At 40.3% G+C, this 26891-nt stretch overlaps 1 protein-coding gene across 1 annotated transcript; it reads left to right on the plus strand.

Annotated features, from left to right (window-relative positions):
• The first annotated feature begins 20440 nt into the window (after positions 1–20440).
• On the plus strand, positions 20441–22534 carry LOC145633309 (protein FAR-RED IMPAIRED RESPONSE 1-like). Its single transcript, XM_081685523.1, has 5 exons — positions 20441–20692; positions 20839–21145; positions 21232–21617; positions 21771–22045; positions 22417–22534. The coding sequence occupies exons 1-5, from the start codon at positions 20441–20443 to the stop codon at positions 22532–22534; spliced, it is 1338 nt and encodes a 445-aa protein (XP_081541649.1).
• Positions 22535–26891: the final 4357 nt, after the last annotated feature.

Here is a 26891-nt window from a genome sequence, read left to right on the forward strand (position 1 = left end):
GGTTCTTGTTCATCGTCAAGTGCATGAACATAAGCCGGCTCATATCTTCTTTCTATGGTCAGTGGCATTCTGATTGTATCAGTTGGAATTCGCACCATTGATGCTAATTTAGCTAGTGCGTCGGCGAATCGGTTTTCTTCTCTTAGCAAATACGTATACTCCACTTCATCTAGTTGCTCCGTGAGAGTTTCTAAATGAGCTTGATACGTAGCGAGACTTTCACTTCTCACTTTCCATCTCTTGGAGATTTGGTTAATGATAAGTGAAGAATCACCGTAGATTCCGAGTTTCTTAATTCCCAAGGCGACAACTGTTTCTAACCCCAAAATGCATGCTTCATATTCTGCGGCATTGTTGGTGACATCAAAGTCGAGCTTCATGGAAATTGGGATGTGCTCTTCATTGGGTGATACGAGCAAGACTCCTACGCCACATCCCTTTTAGTTTGAAGCTCCATCGAAATAGAGCGTCCAGCGATCATCTTCGGTCATGAGTAAATCTTCGTCAGGGAAATCGTACTCATCTTCTTCTTTTTCAGCTTCTTCTAGCGGAAAGTCTGCTAAGAAGTCAGAAACTGCAGAACCTTTGATGGGGCTTTTTGTGGCACAAATCTCAATTCAAACTGAGCAAGATTGACTATCCATCTTGATAATCTGTCGTTGAGTGTTGCTTTTTCAAACAAGTATTTGAGAGGATCCATCTTGGACACGACATGCACTGTATGAGTGAGCATGTAATGTCTTAGTTTCTGTGCGGCCCATACAAGTGCGAGACACAACTTCTCAAGTGGTGTGTATCGCATCTCATATCCTTGAAGTTTCTTGCTCAAGTAATAGATTGCATTCTTCTTGCTTTCGATCTCTTGTGCTAGCATTGCCCCCATTGTTTCTCTTGTGACCGTAAGGTAGAGTCGAAGAGGAAAGTCAGGTATTGCTGGCGCTAGCACGGGTGGGTTTGCCAAATACTCTTTGATTTTGTCGAAAGCCTTTTGGCAATCATCATCCCATGTGACTGGGACATTCTTCTTAAGCTTCTTAAATATAGGTTCACATATCGCTGTGAGCTTTGATATGAACCTACTTATATACTGCAACCTTCCAATGAAACCTCGAATCTCCTTTTCATTTTTGGGTGGTGGCATGGCCATGATCGCCTTTACTTTTGTAGGATCTATTTCAATCCCTCGAGAACTGATCACGTATCCAAGTAATTTGCCTGACATGACTCCGAATGCACATTTTGCTGGATTTAATCTCATGTTGTACTTGCGGAGTCTTTCAAAGAACTTGCGAAGTGCAACAATATGACCTGGGCAATTTTTAGACTTAACGATCATATCATCGACATATACCTCCAGCTCTTTGTGCATCATGTCATGTAACAATGTCGTAGCTGCTCTTTGGTAAGTGGCACCCGCGTTTTTCAACCCGAATGGCATTACCGTATAGCAATATGTACCCCATTGCGTGATGAATGTGGTTTTCTCCATGTCTTCTTCAGCCACCAATACCTGATTATATCCGGCATAACCATCCATGAATGACAGGAGTGCATGGTTTGCTGTATTATCGACCAGAATGTCAATGTGAGGTAGAGGGAACCCATCTTTTGGGCTTGCTTTATTAAGATCCCTGTAATCAACACACATTCTGACCCTTCCATCCTTCTTTGGAACTAGAACCACATTTGCTATCCATTCCGGATACTTGGATACTCTGATGAAACCTGGGGCCAACTACTTCTTGATTTCTTCTTTGATTTTGAGAGCCACATCCGGTTTCATACGGCGCAACTTAGGGCTAGGGGAATGGCACACATCGTAAGCAAAGACACTCATTTTATTGAATTCATTAGCTAATACATCAAGAGAGGCAAGGTCGGCTGCGACCTCACCAGAATTATTAGGACTAGAAAGAGAGGACTCAACAAGAGACTCAGGGTTGAACTCTATAGCAGAAAGAGGGTCGGCCTCAGACTCTAAGGACTCGTCTATAGACTTAGACTCAGACTCGGACTCGGACCCAGACGACTCAGACTCATCAAACATAGGACCTCACCAGCGGTTATTTCCAACTTCTCTCCACTTGGCGTAGTGATCCTCAATGTCTTGCGCCATCCCCTTGAAATGTTGTCAGCTTGGACGATTAACTCGGAGGGGTCAAAATCCTTGTTCTCTATGACATCTTGAACGAGCTCGGAGTTATCATTGCGGACCGGCTTGGACTAATTTTTCTCCATTCCAAAAAGAAGGTTGATTCCCAGATCATCAGAGTTCAAGCTAACTGGCTTCTCGGCTGTGGAGAGCTCTTCGTCTTCATCAACGAAGTCACAATCGAGGAACACCTCAAATCCCGGTTCACGGATCCCATCATGGACGAATGGCTCAGGGAATTCATAGCATGGGAAGTCTTCCCCTTCTTTGATGTACTGGCCATTGAGGGTGAACGGATATGGATTCATGGCCATTTCCGTCTTCGTGATTCGAGAATTATTGCGAGCCTTCATCTTCAATGCAGCTCGTTTCATATCTTCTTTTGTTGGCTTGAATCCCAAGCCAAAAGTATCCTTCTTGAGTGCACCAGGATGGCCCCAAGATTCAGCCATTTTCTTCATGAGTCCAAGGGTCATTCCAGGGAAATGACCTTGCTTCTTCAGAATGGCATTGATACTGGTGTTTGAATGGGGATCGAAGTCGAGATGGCACTTTTCTTCCTCTTCGATCACGAGAACATCATCTAGTGAAAACCCCCAAAGATCTTCATCTTCTTCGTCATGTTCAACATGGACGATAGGAGTATCAATAACTTGAATGCGCATAGGAGAAGCATCGATAGTAATCGGAACCCCTCCAACTATGGCTTTCACTTTCTGGTGAAGCGATGATGGAATCGCCTTTAGCTCATTAAGCCAAGGGCGTCCTAACAACAGATTGAAAGAGGCCTTAATGTCCACCACCTGAAATTTGGTGCGACGTTCAATGGCCCCAGTAGTTATATTCAGTATGATAGTACCCACGACTTGACGGCGAGTATTATCATAAGCGCGAATCCCTTGAGTGGAGGGAGTCAGTTATTCTTTCTTTATACCCAACTTCTTTGCAGTACGGAGTGGGCACACATTGATTTCAGAGCCGTTATCAACCAGGATCATGGGAACATTCATCTGCCTACACACCACAGTGAGGTGTAAGGCCTTATTATGTTGGTCCCCTTCCTGGGGTAGATCCTTATCAGATAACGAAATAAGATTGCTAGTACTTGGAAGCTCAGTAGTGAGAAAGTTGACCAATCCTTGAGAAGTCATGTCATCATCAACTCCTATTTTCACCAGAGCATTCATCACAACCTTTCAATGCTCGTGGGAAGTGGCCAAAAGCTTCCATACATTCATCTCCACCTTGGTCTTTTGAAGTTGTTTGACCACATCGCTGTTCACAGGGTCGATGGGATCAACTATCGGATGTGATTGTGGTGGAGGTGGAGGTGGGTTAGGTTGTTGTAACTGTCCACTTCTGGTGAGGACCTTGACCTCAAAGTCCCCCCAAACATCTTCACTGGTGCCAAGAGATGAACATGCTATATCCTTGAGATAAACGTCTTCATCATCACTATCCCAGATCCCATTCACTTCTTCAGTACTTGAGATAAATACAACTTCTGGAAGAGGTTCATTTACAGGTCGAATGAGTATTGACGGTTCAAAGGAGACTTCATCTCCCATGATAGACAAAGCATCAGAAAGAGAACCTGTTTGAATGTTAGGCTTCTTGCCCCCTGGAGGGACAGGAAGTTGATTAGCATCGATCAGGTCTTGGATTGCATCTTTCAGCTTCCAACACTTCTCAGTATTATGGCCCTTGCCTTGATGAAACTTGCAATAAGCATTGGGGTCATAGCTAGCAGTTCTATTTTCTGGTCAAGGTTCTGGAAATGGTCCGATTGGCATAATCAGTCCTTGACCATGCAAACGGTCATAAGCAGCATCATAAGTCATTCCCAAAGGCGTGTGAACCCTCCTTTGCCTTTGAAATCTTTGGGGAGGAGCATTAAGGGCCAGCACATCATTAATATTGATATTATTGGTAGCATTATTGGGCTTAGAAGACGAAGAAGAAGGAGTGTCATTCTTTTTCTTTTTCCAAGTGCTGTTGCTATTGTTGCTACCAACAGACTTCATCAGTTCATCTTCGATATTGATTCCAATATCGTATACAGCTTCAAAGGTACTTAGAGGCAGAAACTTCAAGTGTTGCTTGTACTTATGAGTCAGATTGGCAATGAACAAGCGAACCATTTCTTTCTCCTTGGGGGGATCCACCAAGAGCGCAGCTGTTTCCCTCCACCTACTTAAGTAAGTGGTGAAGCCTTCATTCTCTTTCTGTTTGAGAATGGAGAGTTCACGTTCAGAAGTCTTGGACTGGATGTTACACTTGTAACGATTCATAAAGCTTTCAGCAACATCCTCCCAGGTCGCGACATGCTTGGATTCCAAAGAATAGAACCACTGTTGACAGGCATGCTCTAAGGAAAGAGGGAACATCGTAGGGAAGAGAGTCACATCTACTCCCTTAAGAGCCATAGTTGCAGAAAAAGCCTTCAAGTGGAAAAGCGGATTATCAGTAGGCTTGAATTTGGGGATGTCAGCAGTGGAAAACTTCTCAGGAAGCTTCTCTCTTATGGACGAAGAGGTGACAGGTTGTTCCACATAAGTGAACTCTTCAGAAATCTTGCTCATCTGTTCCTTAATCTTGTCCATTGCGGCAGTAGTGACATTGTTTTGATTGTATTGTTCTACAGTGCTGACTCTAGTGGTGAGTGTCTGCAACATGTCAGACAATCTTTCAATTGTCCTGTTGAGGTTCTCAATGTCTTCATTAGTGGCCATTGGTTGAAAGTAGACTGAAGATGAATCTTGTGGAGATGATTGAGGTGGTTTCCTTGTACGCCTCTTTGGTATAAGAGGTTGTTGAGGTATGGACTCGAACCGTAACAATCTACCCCTGCTTCTTGACCAAGTGCTGTGACACCGAAACAAACACACCTTTAATGACCAAACTTAACCTTGACCCATCCAGAATTTCTTTTTTTTTTTTTTTATTAAAAATCTATAATTTTGAAATTCTACTTATTTATTTTTTTTATTTTTTAAAAAAAACATATGGGAGGATACCATCCGACTTACTCCGAAAAAAAAAACGACACAAAAAAAAACAAGTCTTCCTTAAGATACGGTCAAAAGGTGGTGCGCGACTTAAAAAAAAGTGTGTGAACATAATGTGTGAGTGATTAAGTGAGGTTATAGACGCGTGTTTTGACCGTATAGCTAGACACGACACAAAATTGGACACAGCATTCGCACAAAAATCGAAAAAAGACTGACATGACACTTTCCTGGGCACCGTGTCACGGTACAGATTGTCGTGACACGGTGCAGTCTACCGTAAGACGGCAGACAGCCCCATGTCACGACACTGTTCACCATGGCACGGCAGAAAATGCCGTGACACGGTGCGCAGTTCCGGGTCAGTTTTGTGATTTTTCCAGATTTTAACCGATTTTAGGTCCGTACTAATTACTATGTGAGAATAAAAACCCTCGGTCATAGGTTAAACAAAAGAGCAAACACATAAAGGTTAGCACCAAACAACCACATAGCATTTAGGCACGATGATGTAAAAAAAGTTCGCAACCTAGAGTCAAGATCTATGTTCAACTATTGGTCAAGCTTTGGGTGTCAAAAGGGTACCATGGTTAAGAGTTTGGACGCGTTAGCAAGGCAACCTCCCTTGAGGGTGTATGCCAACGGGCGGCTCCGCGAGTTCGTGATGAAATCGAACTCGACTCCATGGTTTGGGTGGATTTAATAACTCGGATGAACCCTTATTGCCATGAGCATTTTTGGGTTGATAGAGCTTAAATCCCCCAGGGCTAAGACGTATGTAGAACACATACGTTTTTTTCAGAAAATCGAAGGAAGTCGACTGTGAGGAAAGAAAATAAACCACCAGACTGATTTTAGGACTGCCGTGACACGGCAGTCAGAAAATCTGACTGGTGCCCTGTTTTCCTTCGCGCGCAACCAAGTTATCCAATTTTTCCTACGTGACAGACCTGAACGCGACGTTAAAACGTCTATGAAGATGCAAAAATGCCTAATTAATCATAGGAATATTTTTTCAAGAATCTTTCAAGTCTCATCCACTCATCTTAATTAAATATCGATCACTCAAATCGATAAATAATTAAGAATCCTCCCCAGTGGAGTCGCCAAATTGTAGGCGTTGTTTGAAGTGCGCCTACGTTAAAAGCATGTTGTGAATATGCTTGGCACTCATAGGAAGTGGGAATTGACATTACCATTAGGGACAACGATTAGGGACAAATAAAGTAGGGAGCCGCCAACAAGTTTTTAAGGGACTTGTAAACCGTTCACGGATCATGAAAGGCAACCACGATAAGGGACAACGATAGGTAACAACGATTGACCCGTGAAGGTTACACCCCATTCATAATCCATGAGATTACTCACTCCATATGGTCCGGAACCACGAAAGGAGGATCGGGGATGATGGTACAAAGGGAGTCATGGAGTCACATTCGCCCGTATTGGCCTCTACTCGATTCTTATAGTGAAAAGCATTCCTGTGATCTCAAAGGCATACAAACAATAATTCAATTCGCTCCAAACTATTATTTAACTAAATTGGTTTAATATTAATGCACACATAATTCTAAAATATTGGTGATCACTTCAATTAATAATAAGATTAAAAGGACCCTAAACCGGTTGTCCAAATTATCTTATTAGGCATGATTTTCAATTACATATTCCCTTTAAACATGCAATATGGTGATCATAATAAAAATAGTAGAACAACATTAATATTAAAACCAAATTAATCACAATTCCAACAACATAAAATCGTTAGAAAAATAATAAAAATGAAAGGAGCATGATCCTTACTTTGATTCTGTTTGTTTGCAACTACAAAATAATAAACGAGTTAGTAATTTCAAGGAAATAATAAAACAATAATTAAATTAAATTAAATTAAATAGAGTTGATTTTGGGGCCAAACCCTCAAACAATTCTACCTTTCACGCCTTGTCTTAAGGATGGAACCACGAGTGAAGTATGGACTTCTTTGAGTACTTGAAGAAGGAATTTTGAAGTAAAAAGGGTAGGCTAGTGTTTAGGCTAAAGCATAGAAGAGAGAAAATAAAATCAGAGAATTACTCGGTGCCCCGTTCATCAGAAATGAGGGGGGTATTTATAGGGAAAATGTGCTGAGGGAGCACACGGAACCCTAAAATGATAAAAACCCTAAAAAAGTATCCCATGACACGGTCAAACTGTACCGTGACACGGGAAGCCCCACCGTCAGACGACATACATTCCCGTGACACGGTACACTTTTGGCGTGACGCGGGAAATTTTCAGAAAACGGGATAGAAAACGCGACAAGGGTTTACGCGGAAAAGACACAAAATGTCCCGTGTCACGGCAGACCCCCCGTGTCACGGGAAATCCCACCGTCAGACGGGAAGGATTCCCGTGACACGGTGGCAGTCTGCCGTGGCGCGGGAATTTCCAGTCCATTTTCCGTCTAAATACATTTTTAACCCTAATTTCCTTCGGCTTTTTAAGTGCCGATTGATAATTTCGGGCCTTTTCTGAATTTTATTATTCGGGCTAAAATAAGATAATAATAAAAATAAATAAAAGGTTTGGGCCAAAAATAAATAATAAAACAATAAAATAAAAAAGGTTTGGGTTTAAAATTAATTAATAAGTTTAGGCTGAAATTAAAACTATGCTTTTACCAAACATCAAGACTAATCCATGGACTGTTCAAAAATATGAATTTAATAAAATATGATTTTTTAAGCACTCTCGGGATTAAATACTAAACCCGACCAATAGTGGCGGTGAAAGGTTGCTCATCATCGGGTTTGGTTTTGGGGAGACATTTTTAGGTGTCTACAATAATGTTCTAAGAAACATTTATATAATAATGATGTTGAATCATACAAAGCATATCGTTCTTAGCTCCTTGACCTAAGCAACGTTCATTATGCAATAATCTCTTCATCTGTATACGTGCTTAGCTTCCAAACCTAAGTGAAGTTCAAGATCGTTTCTTTACACCATATATGATTCTTAGCTCCATGACCTAAGTTCATTCATCTTGTCACATGATGTAATTTTCCTTAGCCTCCTGGCCTAAGGACATGCATCATGCATACTTTACTTTCAAGAAAAGCAATTCAATCCATGCGATTCATTTTGTCTTTCTTAACGAGGAAGTTCAAAACTTCTTTCCTTTTTTCGCGTCTTTTCTTTTGGGGAAGTTTAAAAAAACTTTTTCAAAATTTTTATCGAGGGAAGTTCGAAAATAAAATTTCATTTTTTATGCCTTTCTTTTTGGGAGAAAGTCGGCACCCTCCACTCGTCTCATGACAAAGTTGGAAAATTTTTGCTTTTACATTTTCGGTTGCTTGTGTCTGCACAAACACACTCAAACTATACACACACAATCAGAAGTCATACACATGTCATGTCACATCAAGTCAAACTTGGTCAAGTCAGTGGTCAAGTCAATCACAATGTATACGAGTCCATTGGCAAATTTATTTTTGCAGGTCTCACCTACAACCCACGTTCGGGGACAAGCGAACCAACTACAACCCACGTGTGGGGACAAGCGGGCCATCCACAGCCCATGACCGGGGACAAGCGGACCATCTACTACCCACGTCCGGGAACAAGCGAACCAACTACAGCCCACGTCTGGGGACAAGCGGACCATCTACAGCCCACGTCCGGGGACAAGCGGACCATCTACAGCCCACGTCCGTGGACAAGCGGACCATCTTCAGCCCACGTCCGGGGACAAGCAAACCATCTACAACCCACGTCCGGGGACAAGCGGACCATTTACAACCCACGTCCGGGGACAAGAGGACCATCTATAACCCACATCCGGGGACAAGCGGACCATCTACAACCCACGTTTGGGGACAAGCGCACCATCTACAGCCCACGTTCGGGGACAAGCGAACTAACTACAACCCACGTTCGGGGATAATCGAACCACCATCATTTCATGACGCAAGGTTCTCAATACATAGAGACTTGCAATCTCATCATCAGTTGGCTTTCCTCAAGCATGGAAAGCATCATCGGTGGATTTCTTCAAGCATAGAATGACACCAAATTCATATGTCGGCTTTCCTCAAGCATGGAAAGTATCATTTGGTAGTTTTCTTCAAGCTTAGAAAGTTACCAAATTCATCAATCGGCTTTCCTAAGGCATGGAAAGCATTTCAACAAACGTCATCCGGTGGATTCCTTCAAGCATAGGAAGCTGCCAAACTCATTTGTCACCGATACACTGGTGCCAGATACGTATTCTATCCTTTTACTCTTTTATCTGTTGAATTATCATTTTTTGTAGGTATCGGCGTATACAGAGTGATTTAGGATCGCAGAACGTCTTAAATCATTCTCCGTCCCTATCAACTACTTTGACAGTTGTTTTCAAAACTGACGTTTCTACAAAATCAGTCAAAGTGGGGGCTTCAGTAGACACCTAAAAATGTCTCCCCAAAACCAAACCCGATGATGAACAACCTTTCACCGCCATTATTGGTCGGGTTGAGTATTTATTCTTGGAGTGCTTAAATCCATATTTCCATTTCATAAAAACAAACCAATTCCTAGCCCATTTCCCCAAACCATAACTTATTTTCCTCTATACGTGCCTTTAAACCCAAAATAATTCATTTTGTGTCCTTTAAAATCATTCATTTCGTGTCCTTTATATAAAAACGTTTATTTTAGTTTATTTTTGTCAATAATTTGGATCCAATGATTGAATATTTGGACAGGGCTTGAAAAGAGATTTCCAATGATATATTATAAGCCCAAATTCGAGTTATAACGCATAAGTTATGGCCAAAATATTAAACAAGCCCAAACCGAACCTAAGCCCACCTTACCTACGACCCAATGATCATGTGGAGGGTCCAAATTATTTAATCCCATTCCTAAACCAATTAGGATTAATTGGAAGCTTCTACAAGTTTCTAAAAGATATTAATTATCCTTTTTGAAATGATAAGATTAAAGAGTTTGAAATTGAATAAAACTTTTCTTTTTGAAAATCCTATTTCTATCCGAATTGAAAGACGTTCAAAGATAGACAGATATTATTTTCGTGCATCATATTTTTTATCCAAATTTTATATGGTTGGATAGCCCTTGAAATTATCTTTCCAATGATATATTATAATATCAATTCCGAGCTATAACGGAAAAGATATGAATGAAATGTCAAACTCTATCCAAAACTGACACCATCTCACTATTTCAGCTATATCTTTTGTTCTACAAAATATTTTAATCGGATTCTAATTACGTTAGAAAGTAGACTTCAAGTGCTTTCCAACTATATCTTATTCATCTTATTCCGATTTTTGAATAAAAAGATATGATAAAAACAAAAACCGCAAAAACTGCTGTCTATCGCAAGAGTTTTGTTCAATTCGAATTCTTATCTTTTCTTGATTCTTCGACCTTTTTTCTCTATAAATAGAGGTCATATCTCCCCTTTTTCAATTATCAACAAGCTTGATCACAAAATAATTCTTTTCTCCCTCTTTAGCCTAAACACTAGCCTCCCTATTCTTTCATTCCTTCCCCTAAGCACTCCAAGGAGTCCATACTTAACCCGTGGTTCCATCCTTAAACCAAGGTATGAAAGGTATAATTGACTGAGGGTTTGGACAAAATCATATTTACTTTTATTTAATTTAATTGTTTTAATTTGATTTATATTTTTATTGAAGTTACTAATAATTTATTCATGATGTAGCAATTTAAAGGAACGCGCAGAATGTGAGTAATTAATTAATTTAATTACTCTTATTTTATTTTAATATTGCTAGTATCATGATTAGGTTATTTTATATTTGATTTGACTAACGCTATTATTGTTGAATTGCTTCCAATATTAATGTTTATTATATTTATTGATCACCATATTGCATGTTTAAAAGGAATATGTAATTGAAAATCACGCCTAATAAGATAATTTGGACGACCGATTTAGGACCCTTTTTAATCTTGTTATTAAATCAAGTGATCACAAATATTTTAGAATTATGTGTTGCATTAATATTCAACCAATTTAGCTTAATAATAGTTTGGAGCAAATTGAATATTTTGTTTGTATGCCTTTGAGATCGCTGGAATCACTTTTCACTATAAGAATCGAGTAGAGGCCAATACGGGCGAATGTGACTCCATGACTCACTTCGTACCATCATCCCCGATCCTCCTTTCGTGGTTCCAAACCATATGGAGTGAGTAATATCATGGATTATGAATGAGGTGTAACCTTCACGGGTCAATCGTTGTTGCCTGTCGTTGTCCCTTATCGTGGTTGCCTTTTTATGATCCGTGAACGGTTTACAAGTTCCTTAAAAACTTGTTGGCGGCTCCCTACTTTGCTTTGTCCCTAATCGTATTATGTCAAATCCCACTTCCTATGAGTGCCAAGCATATTCACACATGCTTTATCGTAGGCATAGTTCGAGCGACGCCTACAGTAATGTTGGCCGAATTTGAGCTAAAATATATTTCTGAAAAATCAATAAAAGGGAAAGTAATTTCCGATTTTCTGGCCCAACATCCAATTCAAACAAGTCATGCAGAAACTACTCATCTTCCAGATGATGAGATTCTCATGACACAAGATGACAAATCGGTAATGTACTTTGACGGTGCGTCCAATAAAAAAAGATGTGGTGTAAGAGTGTTACTCATAACTCCAAAGGGAGCACATACTCCAATCTCTGTCAAACTAGAATTTGAGGTTACTAATAATGCCGCAGAATGTGAAGCATGTATTATTGGATTAGAAGCAACAGATAGCATAGGTGTGCAAAAATTAGAGGTATATGGAGATTCAAGTTTGATTATAAATCATATACTGAAAAAATGGAAAATAAAGAACTCCACAATGATATTATACCAAGCACACCTAGAGCAACTCATTGAGCATTTTGAACATATTGATTTTAAATATCTCCCAATGGATGATAATCAATTTGCCGATACGCTAGCAAAATTAGCCTCAATGATCAACATTCCAGATCGCTTACATATGATGCCATTATGCATTGATAGAAGAGAAGAACCAACATATTGCAACGCAATAGAAGAAATAAATGACATAGAAGGAGACAATCCTTGGTATGATCATATCCTCCAATATATTACCCATGGCACATATCCTGAAAATACTTCATCGAAAGACCAACGAGCCTTGAGAACACTTGCGGCCCAATACGGTCTATTAAATGGTCAATTATGCAAAAAAGGACCTAATGGTCAAAGTTTGTTGTGTATAGACCAACCTGAAACCACATGCCTTATGGAGAATACTCACAAAGGTGTTTGTACTGTGGACCTCACATGAATGGTAAAATGCATGCAAAAATTATTTCATGACATACTATTGGTCCACTACGGAACATGATTGCATACATTATGTTAAAAAATGTCCAGAGTGCCAAATGTTCGCTAATCATTACAAAAATAAAACTTTTTTAGAAACTAAGTTTGGCAACAAATTTTTACAACATTGCTAAATAGCAACAAATATAATTTATTTCATTGCCTAATTAAAAGCGACATTTTATGCTTTAGTTTTTTAATAATTAATGGCTACATGTTTTTGATTTGTTGCTATTTAAAACAAATTGTCTTACTATGTTACTAGATGGCATCATATTTTTCTCTGTTTCCATATAGTAACAAACTATGACAACAAATATTTTATTTGTATTGATTTAGAAACAAACAAAGGCAATGAATTTTTGAATTGTTGCCATTAGAAACAAGTCATCTAAACTATTGTTGCTAGATGATAACGTAATTTTTTTATTTGTTGCCATTGGAAAGAAGTTGTGTTACATTATGTTGTTAATTTATATGTAAGTCAGTTTTTGCTATTATGTATAAAATTATTTGAAGACACTCTTCTTATTATTTGTTGCTATAATGACATCAAATAGAGACGGATTTAAATTTCGTTTCTAATTTAGAGAAGGATTTTTTATTTTGTCCCTAATTTAGAGACAAATTTTTCAATTTCGTCTGTAATATTTCGTTCACTTACTATAAATTATATGCATAGAAGTAAACATATGGTACTTTGTATAGTTGGTAAGAGATTCACCATATGACTTTGAGGTCACAAGTTCGACTCCTACCAACTGCAATCCTTGAGACTACATACTGGGGATTCAAAGAGCCTTACATGCAAAGTCGAGCCGACCTGACCTGAGTGAGATTTTAGATTGGTAAAGGCCGGGATCGAATTGAACCAAATTTCTAATAAAGATTAGGTTTTGTCTCGTAGTGTTGATAGCAACCAATATTTATGATTTGTTGCTATGTTTATGAACCAACTTTAATAATTTGTTGCTATTTTTAGGAGCCAACATTAATAATTTGTTGCTATTTTAGGAACTAAAGTCAATAATTTGTTGCTAATTTTAGCAACGACCAATGGTAATCTGTTGCCAAAGTTGGCAACGAATGCACCAAAAACAGCAACCATCATGGAAACTATATTTAAATGGATGCAATATTGCAACAAAATTGCTTTGCAACTGGTAGCCAAAATCCCATGGCAATAAGCCTTTTAGCAACAACAAATTTTTGTTTCCAACCCATTCCTAAATACAGTTGGCAATGAAATTTTGATGAATAACAACAAATTTTAGTTGATGCTATATTGATTTAATTTTGTAGTGAATTTACAACACCTTCCACCAACCGAACTATACAATCTCACTTCCCCTTGGCCTTTTTCAACTTGGGGAATTGACATAATTGGTAAAATTTCTCCAACAGGAGCAGGAGGACACAATTACGTATTAGTACCCATCAATTACTTTACCAAGTGGATTGAGGCTGCTTCTTATGTAAATATCACTTCTAAACATGTCGCAAAGTTTCTCGAACGAAACATATTTTGTAGATCTGGATTTCCACATGAACTAATTAGTGATCAGGGATCAAAATTCAAAGATGAAGTCGAGACCCTCTTAACTTGTTATAAAGTAAAACATCATCAGTCATCTGCATATAGACCTCAAATGAATGGAGCTGTAGAATTGGCAAATAAAAACATAACAATCATCATTAAGAAAATGGATTAAAATTATAAAGACTGGCCGAATAAACTACACTTCGCACTATGGGGTTATAGAATGTCCATAGGAACATCAATAGGAGTAACTCCATACTCCTTAGTATTTGGAATGGACGCAGTTCAACTAGTCAAACTGGAAATACCATCCCTACGCATCATACTCGAAAGTAAGTTACCGGAAGCTGAATGGGTAAGAGCGAGGTATGAATAGCTTTTATTCCTCGATGAACGACGGCTAAGAGCTTTGCATCATGTACAAGTTTACCAACGACGCATTGCACGTCATTTTAACAGAAGGGTACGACCTAGAAATATCAAAGAAGGTGACTTTGTACTAAAGGAGGTTAGGGGTTCACCAACCGATCTAAGAGGAAAATTTAAGCCTAATTGGATAGGTCCCTACCGTGTAATTGAAATCCTATCAGGAGGAGCCGTCAGATTAATGGATATTGGAGGTGATGAAATTCGCCAATTAATAAACATTGATCGACTTAAAAAACATTACATATGAAATCCGGATAAACTCGTTCATTAATTAAGTAAATCATTTTTAGCATTTAATTGAAAGATTCTAAGTGTTATGCACTTTACCGAATAACAAGGTAAAATATATAACACTTGGGGGGGGGGGGTAATTTAAAATTATAGGCCATTCTAAGTGTTTAGATTTTTTCGAACATCACGAAAAACTCTTCACACTTGGGGGGTAATAATGCAAAAAAAAAAACACTCGTAGTACAGGTGTCGCGTGCAACCAGAATGCTTGCGAGCGGATGTCACGCGCAACAAATCCAGTTGCGCGCGACAGGCTCGCGCAACCTCAGAGGTTGCGTGCGCCACCTGATGACGAACTGCGAACCCAGAATTTTAACGCTTGATTAAAGTTGCGACTTTTACTTGCGATAAAAAGAGGGTGTTTCTCGAAAATAATATATACTCGGAAAATAAAAATTAAACTTTGATTTAAGCTTTTTCTAAATAAAGTTAGATTAATTTTTCATTTAATTTCTACAGAGATTAAAGAAAAAATAATAATAATCAAAATTGCAAAAGAACTACGCAAATACTTGATTTCGTACTACGAATACGTAGGCAATCTCTATGATTCGGTCATATCAAAAGAAAAAAATATAAAGCTCATTTTATTTCATTCAAAATTCAAAATAAGTGACATTATTGAACTAGATGATAAATAACAAAAAAAACATAGTAGTGATTACACTTTATTCAAATTAAACTAATGACAAAATTGTGTAACACTCTAAGGTTTTACTATGTCCTCGATTATCACGGATGATGGAGGAGTAGTTTCATCGTAGTATTTTCAAAAACCTTAGAGCTTTCCCCTTCACTCTTCTTTTTGACCCAAACATTGTTCTTCAATTTAGGGATTGGGGCCTTTGCAAACTGTTTTCCTTTTCCTTTAACAATTGGAGCCTTCTTGCGAGTATTTGGTGAAGGTTCCTTAATTTTCACCCATCGCTGCGCATGTTTAGGAGGAGCCTTTCTCTTTGGTTTCTTCGAACGAGCCTTAGGAGATGAGAAATCTAATTTTCTTCTCACTCCTTTGTTTTGGCCACTAGTGGTGGCCGAATGCATCAAAGGCTTAGGTGGATTGCGAGCCGTAGCGACTTGATGTTGTGATCGAGCCTTGTTTAATTTGCCCTTATCCGCCGCATTCATCCAAGCCTTGTAAAAGGAAGATAATACAATACTCGCAATACGATTTTGTACTATCCATCTAGGGAAACTTGACCAATATTCCATCCAACGAGAAATTTGTTCGGGTTTAAAGATCACATCTTTAGGGGCTTCACAATCTTGCGGGGGAATAATTTGTTTCATCCCGTACTTTTTCATCACCCTGCAAGGAAAGATAAAAGTAGTACTAGATAGGCCTAGATGCCTAATATAAGGGAAATTAAAACTATTCCCAACCATACTACTTATGGTCAACCAAGGAATCACAAAGCGTATGTTAGGAACCCCGTGATAGAAAAACGACGTCCATTCTTCTTCATTCTTGTGCTTGTAGAGAATTCGACGTCCAGGAAATGTCCTTACTCGATAAGCCTTACGGTTTTATGGCTATCAACAATTCGCAAACGCTCCATGAGCCAAATCTGAAAAAATAAAAGAAAAAAAATTAATTGCGATTTTACACAAGCAGGTGGCGCGCGCATCAAAATTATTTGCACGCGCCGTCCGCGCGCATCGCCTAAGATTGTGCAGGTCAAGCCAGCGCAACTTCAGAGCTTGCGCTTCTATATGACGAAAAAAATGTACGTGTAATAGGAGTGGACTTCCCGTGAAACTATTTTCGTTAGGGTCTCCTCTAAGGCAATTCAAGCATAGAACGGTTTCCACCAAAGCTAAAGGAGCGGGTGAATGACATCCCTCTATTTGCTCTACTATGGACACCAAGAAATAATATCCATACTCTTTACTTTTCCTAAGTAAACAATTAACAACAAGACAATAACATAAAGCGCGAATTTTAAAGCGTTGTTTAGTCATGTTGTCACGAGGGGCGACAAAGTGTTCAATAAATTGAATCAAATTCACGCCTTTGTCAGTTCCAATGTTAGTCATATCATTGTAAGACAAAAAAAAATCTTTGGAATATAGGTTTGGGATCCGACAAGGTAGGCGCATAGGTCACAGGGAGAATATTTGCAGGGAAACTGAAAGGCTAAAGTCGTATCACCTAATCAAAAGTAATTCTTGAATCCTCTAACTAATGTAGATAGGGAAGTAGGGTCGAATCCACAGGGAAACTAGTCTTTCTATTCCTAATTAGTTAAAGCAATCTAAATTATCAAGTAACAATTTAATAATATGGATATAAAACTAAACTACGGAGATTAAGAGTAAAGAGAAGACAATGAATAAAGGCCTAGGGAATAGGTTCACCAATAAATAACATTCTAGGGTAAAACATAATAATCAATCATCAATGCATCAATTAATCAGATCATAAAGGGCTTTTGCTACGTATTACAATCACAAAATTAATCTACCGGTATTAAATCTCATCTCTCGAATCTCGACTTAACCATTTATAAATTAACCTGCCTATTGAAACTAGACCTAAACATCAATTCTCATCTCTCGAATCTCGAATTAATATTGTCAAACTCATGCATAAAAGATTAGGCCTAATCTAGTCACAGAGCATTAAATCAATCAATAGGAAACTAATCTAATATTGACAATAAACAATCATAAATTACCCCTTCATATTATTTATGGATCCCCACAAACCCTAGAAAGAAAACTACTCACACATAAATAAATCTAAACTAATCAAAGCAATAAAATAAGACATGATCGTTGGAATAAAATAAATAACTGAGATTAAGAGAAAAGAAATCGTTACCAAAGTAATCAGGAATTCAGAGTTGAGTAAAGAACAAAGTTGTAGAGAGAGAAACTAATCTAAAAGCTAAGTAGAGAGAGAAAATCTAAGAGAAGAATAAAGAAAGAGTAAAAGAAGATACTAAACTTGCTTAACGGATCGGAAAAGTATTTATATTAAGCAAGAATCCTAAACTAAACAAACTTAAACGACGATTAAAAATCTACTAATGCTGACACGTGTGGTCGGGTCTAAATCTACCGACAGTGTACGGGTCAATTACAGTAAATATAGGGTGAGCAAGGTATCATATCCACAAGGAGGTCTACTCAATTACCAAATTAAGAAACTAAAATATTATTTATACGACGGAAATAAGGGAAAAATAGTACTAAACTATAAACGATATGATTAAAGTTGCAAACAAGTATGAGAAATATTTCTAGGTTTCGGGTTTCGCCAATTACTCTCTATAATGAAATTAAACTAATTGCAGAGTTGAACATATATAATATAACAATGATCGAATTACCAATAGTATGTAATATCCTCTCCCAAGGTAGAAAACGTATATTTAAATCAATATCATGTCTACTTCCGTGATCACAACAATTGACATAAACTCATTAAGAATAGGAATTCAATAAAACCACCCCAAGTGTATAACTATTCCTAAAATTATACTACTTGACGTTTGATAATCCCACGAACTAGTATTGAAATTTCACTTCCCCTAATAATCCAATACCTTAAACATACAATCAATTGGCCAGATTAAAAGTACGAATTAAAACAAGATTATCAAATTGCAATCATATAAATAAAACCCAAACAAAGTAATTCAATTCATTGATAGAAAATAAAGGACTACATCTTTAACCTAGAACAAACGAAATTAGCTAGACATGGAAATCAAGAGAACACAACTAATTAATGAAGAGTCAATATTAAACATATCAAATCAAGCAAAAACCAGTCAATTGCATAAAATTAATGGAAGAAATAAAGCTGCTCAAAACTCGGTCCTGTCACGGCTCTCGCGAGGTGCTGCTGCTCCGTCCTTAATCTCGGGCTGCTCTTCGTCTCTTCGTGTGTGAGTGATACCCCATTCTTCTGCGTGGCTGCTCTTCTATATCAGTGAGTTTTTGTCAAGGTTTTTTCGTGGGTTTTGCCTCTTGCTGCCGCTGCTACTCTCTTACAATTAAAAGTTAATGGGTCGAAAACCCACTAATCCTTGTTTATTGGGCTTCTTCTCAGCATCTAGCAACTAGATGCAACTGAGTCTCTAGCCGGGGGTATAAAAGTAATTTTGCCTGTTAATGAAAAATAAAGGAAAATGATGGAAAAGGAAAAGGGGTCACGTGAGAAAATAGGGAAACGGAGTTCCATTTTTTCATACACTGAGGAATAAAGAGTTATACACTGAGGAATAAAGAGTTGAGCAATGGAAGAGGAGAATCCGGTTGTTGACTGTTGAGCAAATTCCGGCAATGGAGGCGTAGAACGGAGGATTAAGGAACCCGGTAGGTGGTAAATCGCCGGCAATGGAGGAGGAGAATGTTCGTGTCAAGCGTCGACTAGATCTTGTAAGTTGTTGTCTTTCCTTAAATTAGAATACATGTGTTGGAAGTTGTAGTTTCTTAAATCTGCAAAATTATCCATCCTCGAGTAGCTATGAATGCTGGGTAATTGTTAAATGTTGTTTGTGTGAGTGAATTTGTGTTGCATTGTTTTTGTTGTTGGTGAATGCGTGTCCCTCGAGTGGCTCCACTCCCGTTTCAATGAATGCGTTGAGATTTATGTCTTAAGAATTGAGTGAAGATTGTTAAGATCCATGTAATTTCTTTCATTTGATAAATGCTGGCTGAAATTCTGTTTGGATTATCTCCGATTGAAAGTTTGGAAGTTGATTAACGGTTGCTCCAATATGGATTTGTTGTTGGTATACTATTATTGTTTTTTGGTAGATTCATTGTATTACAAATGATATGGTATATTATTATGTTATGTTGGTATTGTGTTTTACAAGCTAAATGTTTGTTGTGAAAAAGTTTGAATTAGTTACTTGTAAATGTAATGTCTGCAGAACATTGATTTAGTCGATAAATTAAATTTGGAAAATGATGTTGATTGTTGTTTTGATGATGACGAGTTGGATGAACATGATGTTGAGGGTGAAGAGGAAGAGGCGGGTGACGAGGTGGTTAGAGATAGTGATGAGGATGAATGTATGATTAGTGGTTTCACTGACATTGAAAGTGGTGAAGAGGATGACTGTATCATTACTGGTGGCACTCAGTTAGAGGATGAATGTATCATTACTGGTGGCACTCAATTAGGGGAAAATATTGGGGATGAGGATGATGGGGGCTGTCCTGCTAAAGTGGATGCACCAGCAGTTGGAATGGTTTTTTCCACTTGGGAAGGAGTGCATAGTTACTACAAGGAGTACGGGAAACAGGAATGATTTGGTGTGGTGTGTGTTGGTGGGAGGAAGCCTAAAAAGGATGGGTCATCATAAAAAAAAGGTCAGCAATTATGTGTTTAGGTGTGAGGCCTATGGGACAAAAAAGTATAAGAGTGTTGTAAATGGCAAGAGGGTGGCTGTAAGTCACGACCCTTTGGTGAAAAGTAAGTCTGAGAAGTGTGAGTGTCCTATTGTGTTGTATGCTTCAGTGACAGAGTCTGGTGAATGGAGGGTGGTTAATGTAAGTAACAGTCATAACCACACTGTGGAACCCAAGGACTCAAACCTCATTTCAATGTACAAAAAGGACAGAATAAACAAGGCAGTGGAGAAGAGAATTGATAACGATTATGGGGCCGAATCCTCTATTCATGCTATTTAAAACAACATGGAACACCAAAGGAATGGATATGAGAATGTGGGGTTCTCCAAAAAAGATATGTATAATATTGTGAATAGGAAGACCCGGCTCAAGTTGAAAGACGGAGATGCGATGGCTATGCTTGAGTATTTCCATAAAATGACTGAAGATAACCAGAATTTCTACCATACCTATCGGGTGGATGAGATAGGGAGGCTGAAGGATGTGATGTGGGTGGATGCTCGTAGCAGAGTTGTGTATCAAGATTTTGGGGATGTGGTTTGTTTTGACTAAACGTACATGACTAATAAGTATCACATGCCCTTCTCTAATTTTGTAGGTGTAAACCATCACGGTCAAAGCGTGCTATTAGGATGTGCGTTGGTGTCTCACGAGGATGCTGAGACGTTTGTGTGGTTTTTTAGGACCTGGTTGGCTTGTATGGGGGGAAACCCCCCTATGCCATAATGACTGACCAAGATCAAGCGATGAGAAAGGAAATCGGTGAGGTGTTTCCGATGCCGAGTACTTATCGTAGGTGGTGCATGTGGCATATCACGCAAAAATTTGGAGCCAAGCTTGGAGCGTTGTCCAAATATGAAGAAATAGCGCAGGAGCTCAAAAATGTTATCCACAACAACTTGACTCCTGCGGAGTTTGAGACGTCTTGGTTGGTTGTCATGGAGAGTTACAATCTGCCCGAAAAAGGAGAGAGTTACACTTGGCTAGAAGGTTACTTTTCTATGTGATTTCGATGTTTTGAAATACAGCTTATGTTATTTTATATATTTTTACAATTTAATGTATGTATTTATTAGGTTTGTATAATGAGCGGGAGATGTGGATCTCGACATATCTTAAACATGTTTTTTGGGCTGGTATGCAAACAACCCAGAGAGTGGAAAGCATTAACAACTTTTTTGATAATTATGTGAAGAGGAGCACGCGGCTTTATCAGTTTGCTCCCAGATATTGCAAATCTATGGAGAGTAGGGCGACGGATGAGCAGGCGGCTGATGCGAACAACATACGTTATGTACGCCCTTTAATAACTGAGTTAGTTGTGGAGCGTGCGTTCCAAAAATTGTACACGGACGCAAAGTTTAAGGAAGTGCAGATTCAATGTCAAAGGCTGATGTATTTGACCACTCTGTCCATGAGGGACATCTCAGATGGTGTTATTGAACATGTGATTGAGGACCGAGTATGAATTTGGTCAAACTTAAAAAAGAAAAAGGTTCCCGTGCAAGATAGGAAAAGGTATGTGGTGGTAAGATTTTGTTTGGAAACGTCGTTTCCAGTGTGTGATTGCAAACACTTTGAATGCCACGGGATTCCTTGTAGCCACATTATCAAGGTGTTGGATCTGCATTCTGTGAAAGAGGTGCCAAAAGCACTTGTTCTGGACATGTGGCGTAAAGATATTACTCGGAAACATACAATGGTAAAGGTTGCGTACCATGATCCCTCTAAAACAGAAGAGGTGCAGCGGTATGATAAGGCAATGGTTTCCTTGGAACCGATTCTACTTAGAGCCAATATGTCCGAAGAGTTGAGTAGTGTCTTGACGGAAAAAATTCGGGTCATTGCAATGCAATTTGATGAGAAGGAAGGTGGTAGGGTAGGAGTGGAGTATGTGGTGGGAGGAAACAACACTAAGCCGACCGAACACCAAAATGGGGTGCCACTTACCCCTTGTTTTTTTAACAATGCAGGGGGGCAGCAACTGACGCACGCACTCCAGTTGACACCCCCATGACCCAATCTACCCGAGTTCTCACCCCGACATCTACACCTGTTCAAAACTAAACCAATCCAACTGCCACCACCGTTACTCCATCGGTTCAAGACCCAGTGAGTCGAGCGAGGAAGAAGGCATCCAGTAAAAACCAGACCAAGAAGAAGTCATCTAGCCAAAAGAAGAAGAAGAACCAGAGTAAAGGAAAGGGGAAGGGGAAAAGAAGGGATAGTTCAAGCTCAAGCAGTGATGATGAATCCGACAGCAATAGCGATAAGAAGAAGAATTCTGCCAAGAAAAAGAAGAGGAAGAAGAAGGGAAAAAGGAAACATAGTTCAAGCAGCTCAAGCAGCGATGAATCTGAAAGTAGCGCAGACATTTAACCAAAAGTAAACCCCCATTTTGATATTGCTAATACTGAATGTGTTGTTTGTATTTTGTGGTGGTTATTTGCTGTGAATTAAGTCCTCATTGATTTTTGTTGTATTATTTTGGTTATTTGCCCTAGTATTTATTTGTTCCTTGTGAAACAAATTCAGAATCGTAAAGCCCCCCGTAAAGCCCCAACAGCAGCAGCAGGACAGGCATGTGGATTAACAGACCAACCACAGGAGAATGGTTTGTCTTAGAATTCGTTGTTGTACGCCCAACAACAAAACCAGCAGATCTTTTTCCAGCAACAGAACCAACAACAGCGTAACCAACAACAGCAGTTTGGGCAGCAGAACCAGCAACAACAGTTTGGGCAGCAGAACAAGCAACAGCAGTTTGGGCAGCAACAACAGTTTGGGCAGCAGAACCAGCAGCACTTATTTGGTCAACAACAGAGCAACCAACAGAGCCAACAGCAGCAGCTATTTGTCCATGAACAACATAACTTCCACCAGGTGATAAGCAGACAGCAACGGGTATGTGGTTGAGTAACGGCTCATGAAGTCATTTTTTTACCCCCGACGTCGAACATGGTATATTTCCTTCAATAGAGTTTGTTTTGAATCACTTTTTTTCATGTAAGTTGTGTTCATGGTGGGGGTAATTTTTTTTTTTGTTACAGGGAAGTACAAGTGATGTTGAAGGACCCCAGAACAATGTTCAAGGCCCCCCTCCAATAAATTATTCATCCATGGGAGGAATTCAAATGACCAACACAGCTACATTTCAATATTTTACTAATAATTTTAGTAGATGAATAAAATTGTAGTTGTGCAATGTTTTAGCATAGGAACAACAATGCAGTTTTACAATGTAAAATGTATGTTTATTAAACGACTCAATGCAGTTATATGGCTATGCCATGATACACATAAGACACCTAAGTTATATATAAATTAGTAGTAATAGTTCAGAACTTGTAGCAGATAGCGGATACACAGATTAAAATACGAAGTACATTCAAAGTTTAGGTTGGTATCTGCTCGGATTCCAAGCTCAGGTGTTTCTCTGATGTGAGAGAATGCAAGTGTAATAAATGGTAAAAACGTGCCCTCAAAAAGAGGGACATCTCCCTATTTATAGGGTCTTTGGGAATTGTGCCCCTGTTTAGGTCAATGAACCCTAATCATTGGTGGGTCGCGCCGCTTTGCGGCTTTCTCGGGATTTGGGCCTGAAGGCTGCCTTTTCCCCTTAATTTCTGGAGTGACACGTGTCAAGCGGGGATTGGTCCACTTTGGGCCATTCTGAGGCTGACACGTGTCATCCTCTAATTGGACCACGTGGCGGGGTAAAATTACCCTAAACATTTGCCCCTCACAGATGTGACGTGGCACACCACGTGGCATTTGTGACACATGTCACGCTCCGGTTGGTGGTAATTTTACCATTAAAGAGTTACCGTTCACCTTCCGAGTAAATTACGGAAATGCCCCCATATTTACCCTCTATATATAGCCGTTTTACCCTCATAATTTTGTACGTTTACAAAAAATCTTCTAGAGAGAAAACTTTAAGAGAAGAAGTCATCCGCTTGAGTCAGACGCGAGTAAGAAAGTTTGTTCTCCATCAACCCAGCCGGACCCGCCTACCTTCAGATATCACATCCAAAGGTACCGTCTCTATCTCTCTCAGCTCTTTTTCTTTTTTCACCGCTTGTAAATAATTCTTGCAATAAATGGATGCATCACCAACACACACAACACAACCTAGGTTAGAGTCCAGCCGATCACCAGGGACGGCTGAGTCTAGGACTGGGAGTGCCGTCTCGGGGTGTTGGGACTACCCTTTGCCTGTTATGTGTCTTTGCAGGACACCATGGCTCGGACAATGCAGACGGCAACTGATCCAAATTACAAGAGCGAAGGCTCAGGCGGCCAAACGCCTGAGGGAGAAACGTCTGGTCAGGGAGGCCAGACGGCTCTGGAGAGATCCCCTCCGCGCGCCCCTTCAACTCCTGCTGATTCCTTCTTGGAGGAATGTAACCAAGGCGGCGACGAGGTCGTCTCTGCCCCCTTGAGTCAGAGTGAGGAGGAGACGGAGAGCGACAGCTCCGCCTCTACCTCTGAGAGCAGTGATGATTTACCCCCGCTTCCGGATAGCGAGGAGGAAGAAAGGAAAAAGTGGAATGAGAAGGATGATCCCTTCAACATCCACGTCTCCTCCAAGGACCGGATCCAAATGGAGGAAAACTTGAAGAATTTTACTAAAATGCACCCGCTAGGAGACAGGTATAGGATCTGGGTGCCGCCTGAGAATGGCACCGTCGCCTGGGAGGACGATCAAGAGAACGCCAACAACTATTTTGGCTGTTATGAGGCGGCGTTCAAGGCTGGTCTCCGCTTTCCCCTTCACCAGGCGGTGAAGGAAATTTTGAGAGGCTACGGCCTCGGAGTATGGAAACTTACCCCCAACTCTTGGACAAACATTCTGGGGTATGTTGCCGCCTGCGAGTTCCAGGGGCTTAACCCCGGCTGGGAGGCTTTTGCGAGTATGCATTATCTTAGCAGAAGCCCAGGCGGTTGGAGGGCGTGTTACACTCTGACCACACAGCCCCAACATATGATGACCTTGGACAAGGTCTCGAAATTCGACGGCTGGAAGCACAGGTTCTACCTGATGTCAGCTCCAACCAGACGGGAAAATTATGAATTCCGTCTGTACAATAAGAAGCCCGACTTGTTGGGCCGGAAGTTCGCTCTTCCCCGGATCCCAGAAGAAGATTTTGACAAGATCATTGAGGCAGACTTTTTCGGCCTCACAGACGCAACTTTGTCAACCGGGGAAACAATAAAAGTTCCTAAGAACTGGATCCCCAAGAGCGCCTGGTTCAGGGACGAGTGTTTTCTAGCCGCCTGCGGGCTAGGACACATGTTTACCAAACGTATGCGCTTGAGTTTATATCCGCCTGTAGTAGCTTTTTATTAGAATTGATTTATGATATTGACCAATTTCTCTTTTTGCAGAAGAAGCATTAAAAATGTTGTAGACGGAGAAGACTCACAAGCGATCCTCTGCAGTCATCCACAAAGAGCTTGCGGAGAAGCTGCGGCTGAGGTCAAAGCCAAGGTAATAAACGTCTGACCCTTTCGTAAATTGGTCTTAGTAATTATTTTTCCCCGGATGCTAACTTTAACTTGGTTATTTTCACAGGGGGGGGAGAGGTTGGAAAGACGTTTGAGAAACAACTCAAACGGGCTAGGGAGGAGACCCCCGCCGTTCTCTACAAAATCAAAAAATCCACCTCTACGTCAACTCCTGGCGCCTCAGCCGGGCATCAGCAGATGCGGATAGCGGGGCGGAACGAGAAGGTAGGCGGCAGCCTGGGCCTCAGCCTCGTTAACCCAGTAACCGCGACCGAGGGGTTCTCCACGCCTGCAAGCGGTTCCCGCTTGGTTGGCTCTGAAGGTAAGAACCCTTTTGAATCCCCGCTTGAGCTAGGGTGGCCTTTGCGGGTGAAATCCCACTCTCAAAAGACGTCATCTTCAGACGGCCGGCAACAAATAGGTGCTGCCTTAGTTTCGCACTCATCACATATTGATTGTGGTGCAGATCAATCTCCCCGCTGGCCAGACGTCCAGAAGCATGCCAAGGCCATGTTGGAAGCCGTCCGAAAGAGGGATAAAGACAGTATCCCTGGGATAGAGACGTTCAATCTTGAACGCATTCTATCCCTTCTGGCTGAGGTAAGAAACTTGCCAATTCAATTTTATTTTTACCGTTTTATCCCGCCTGCAATACTTATACCGCTTGCTTTTTTGCAGGCCATGCTGCGGGTGGACGGGCTCAAACGTCCTTATTCCCGCAAACGGAAAGAGGTAAAAAGGGCCAATAAATCCGCCCTAGACGCTGACAATATTGCTTTACACTCCACTATCGTAAATGAACTTGAAACTAAAGCAATCATAATGACACAGGCGTCTAGAATCCAGCAGTTGGAGGCGGATCTGGAGACGGCCAAACAGCGGGCGACTGATGCTGAGACGGCCCGGAAGAAGGCGGAGGAGGCCCAGAATAAGGCTGATGAGGCGCTCAAAAAGGCCCAGACGGACCTTGGCAATCTTCAGGGTGTTTCTGAAAAGAACACCAACCTGAAGACCAAGGTTCAAAAACTGGAGAAGGAGGCTGCTCATGCTCAGAAGAACTTTGCAGCAACCCTAGAGGCGGAGCAAAACCGCCTTGTTGCTGAAAGTGACACTGATAATGACGCCAGGATGAAGATCGCCTGGGCTGCCCTGTACCTGGACGCGGATTATGGCGTCTGGGCACTAGCTCACAGGTACGCCGAGGACGTGGTGTACCTGAGAGAGA

Source organism: Chenopodium album, chromosome 1, assembly GCF_948465745.1.
Source record: "Chenopodium album chromosome 1, dcCheAlbu1.1, whole genome shotgun sequence".
Lineage (NCBI taxonomy): Eukaryota > Viridiplantae > Streptophyta > Magnoliopsida > Caryophyllales > Amaranthaceae > Chenopodium > Chenopodium album.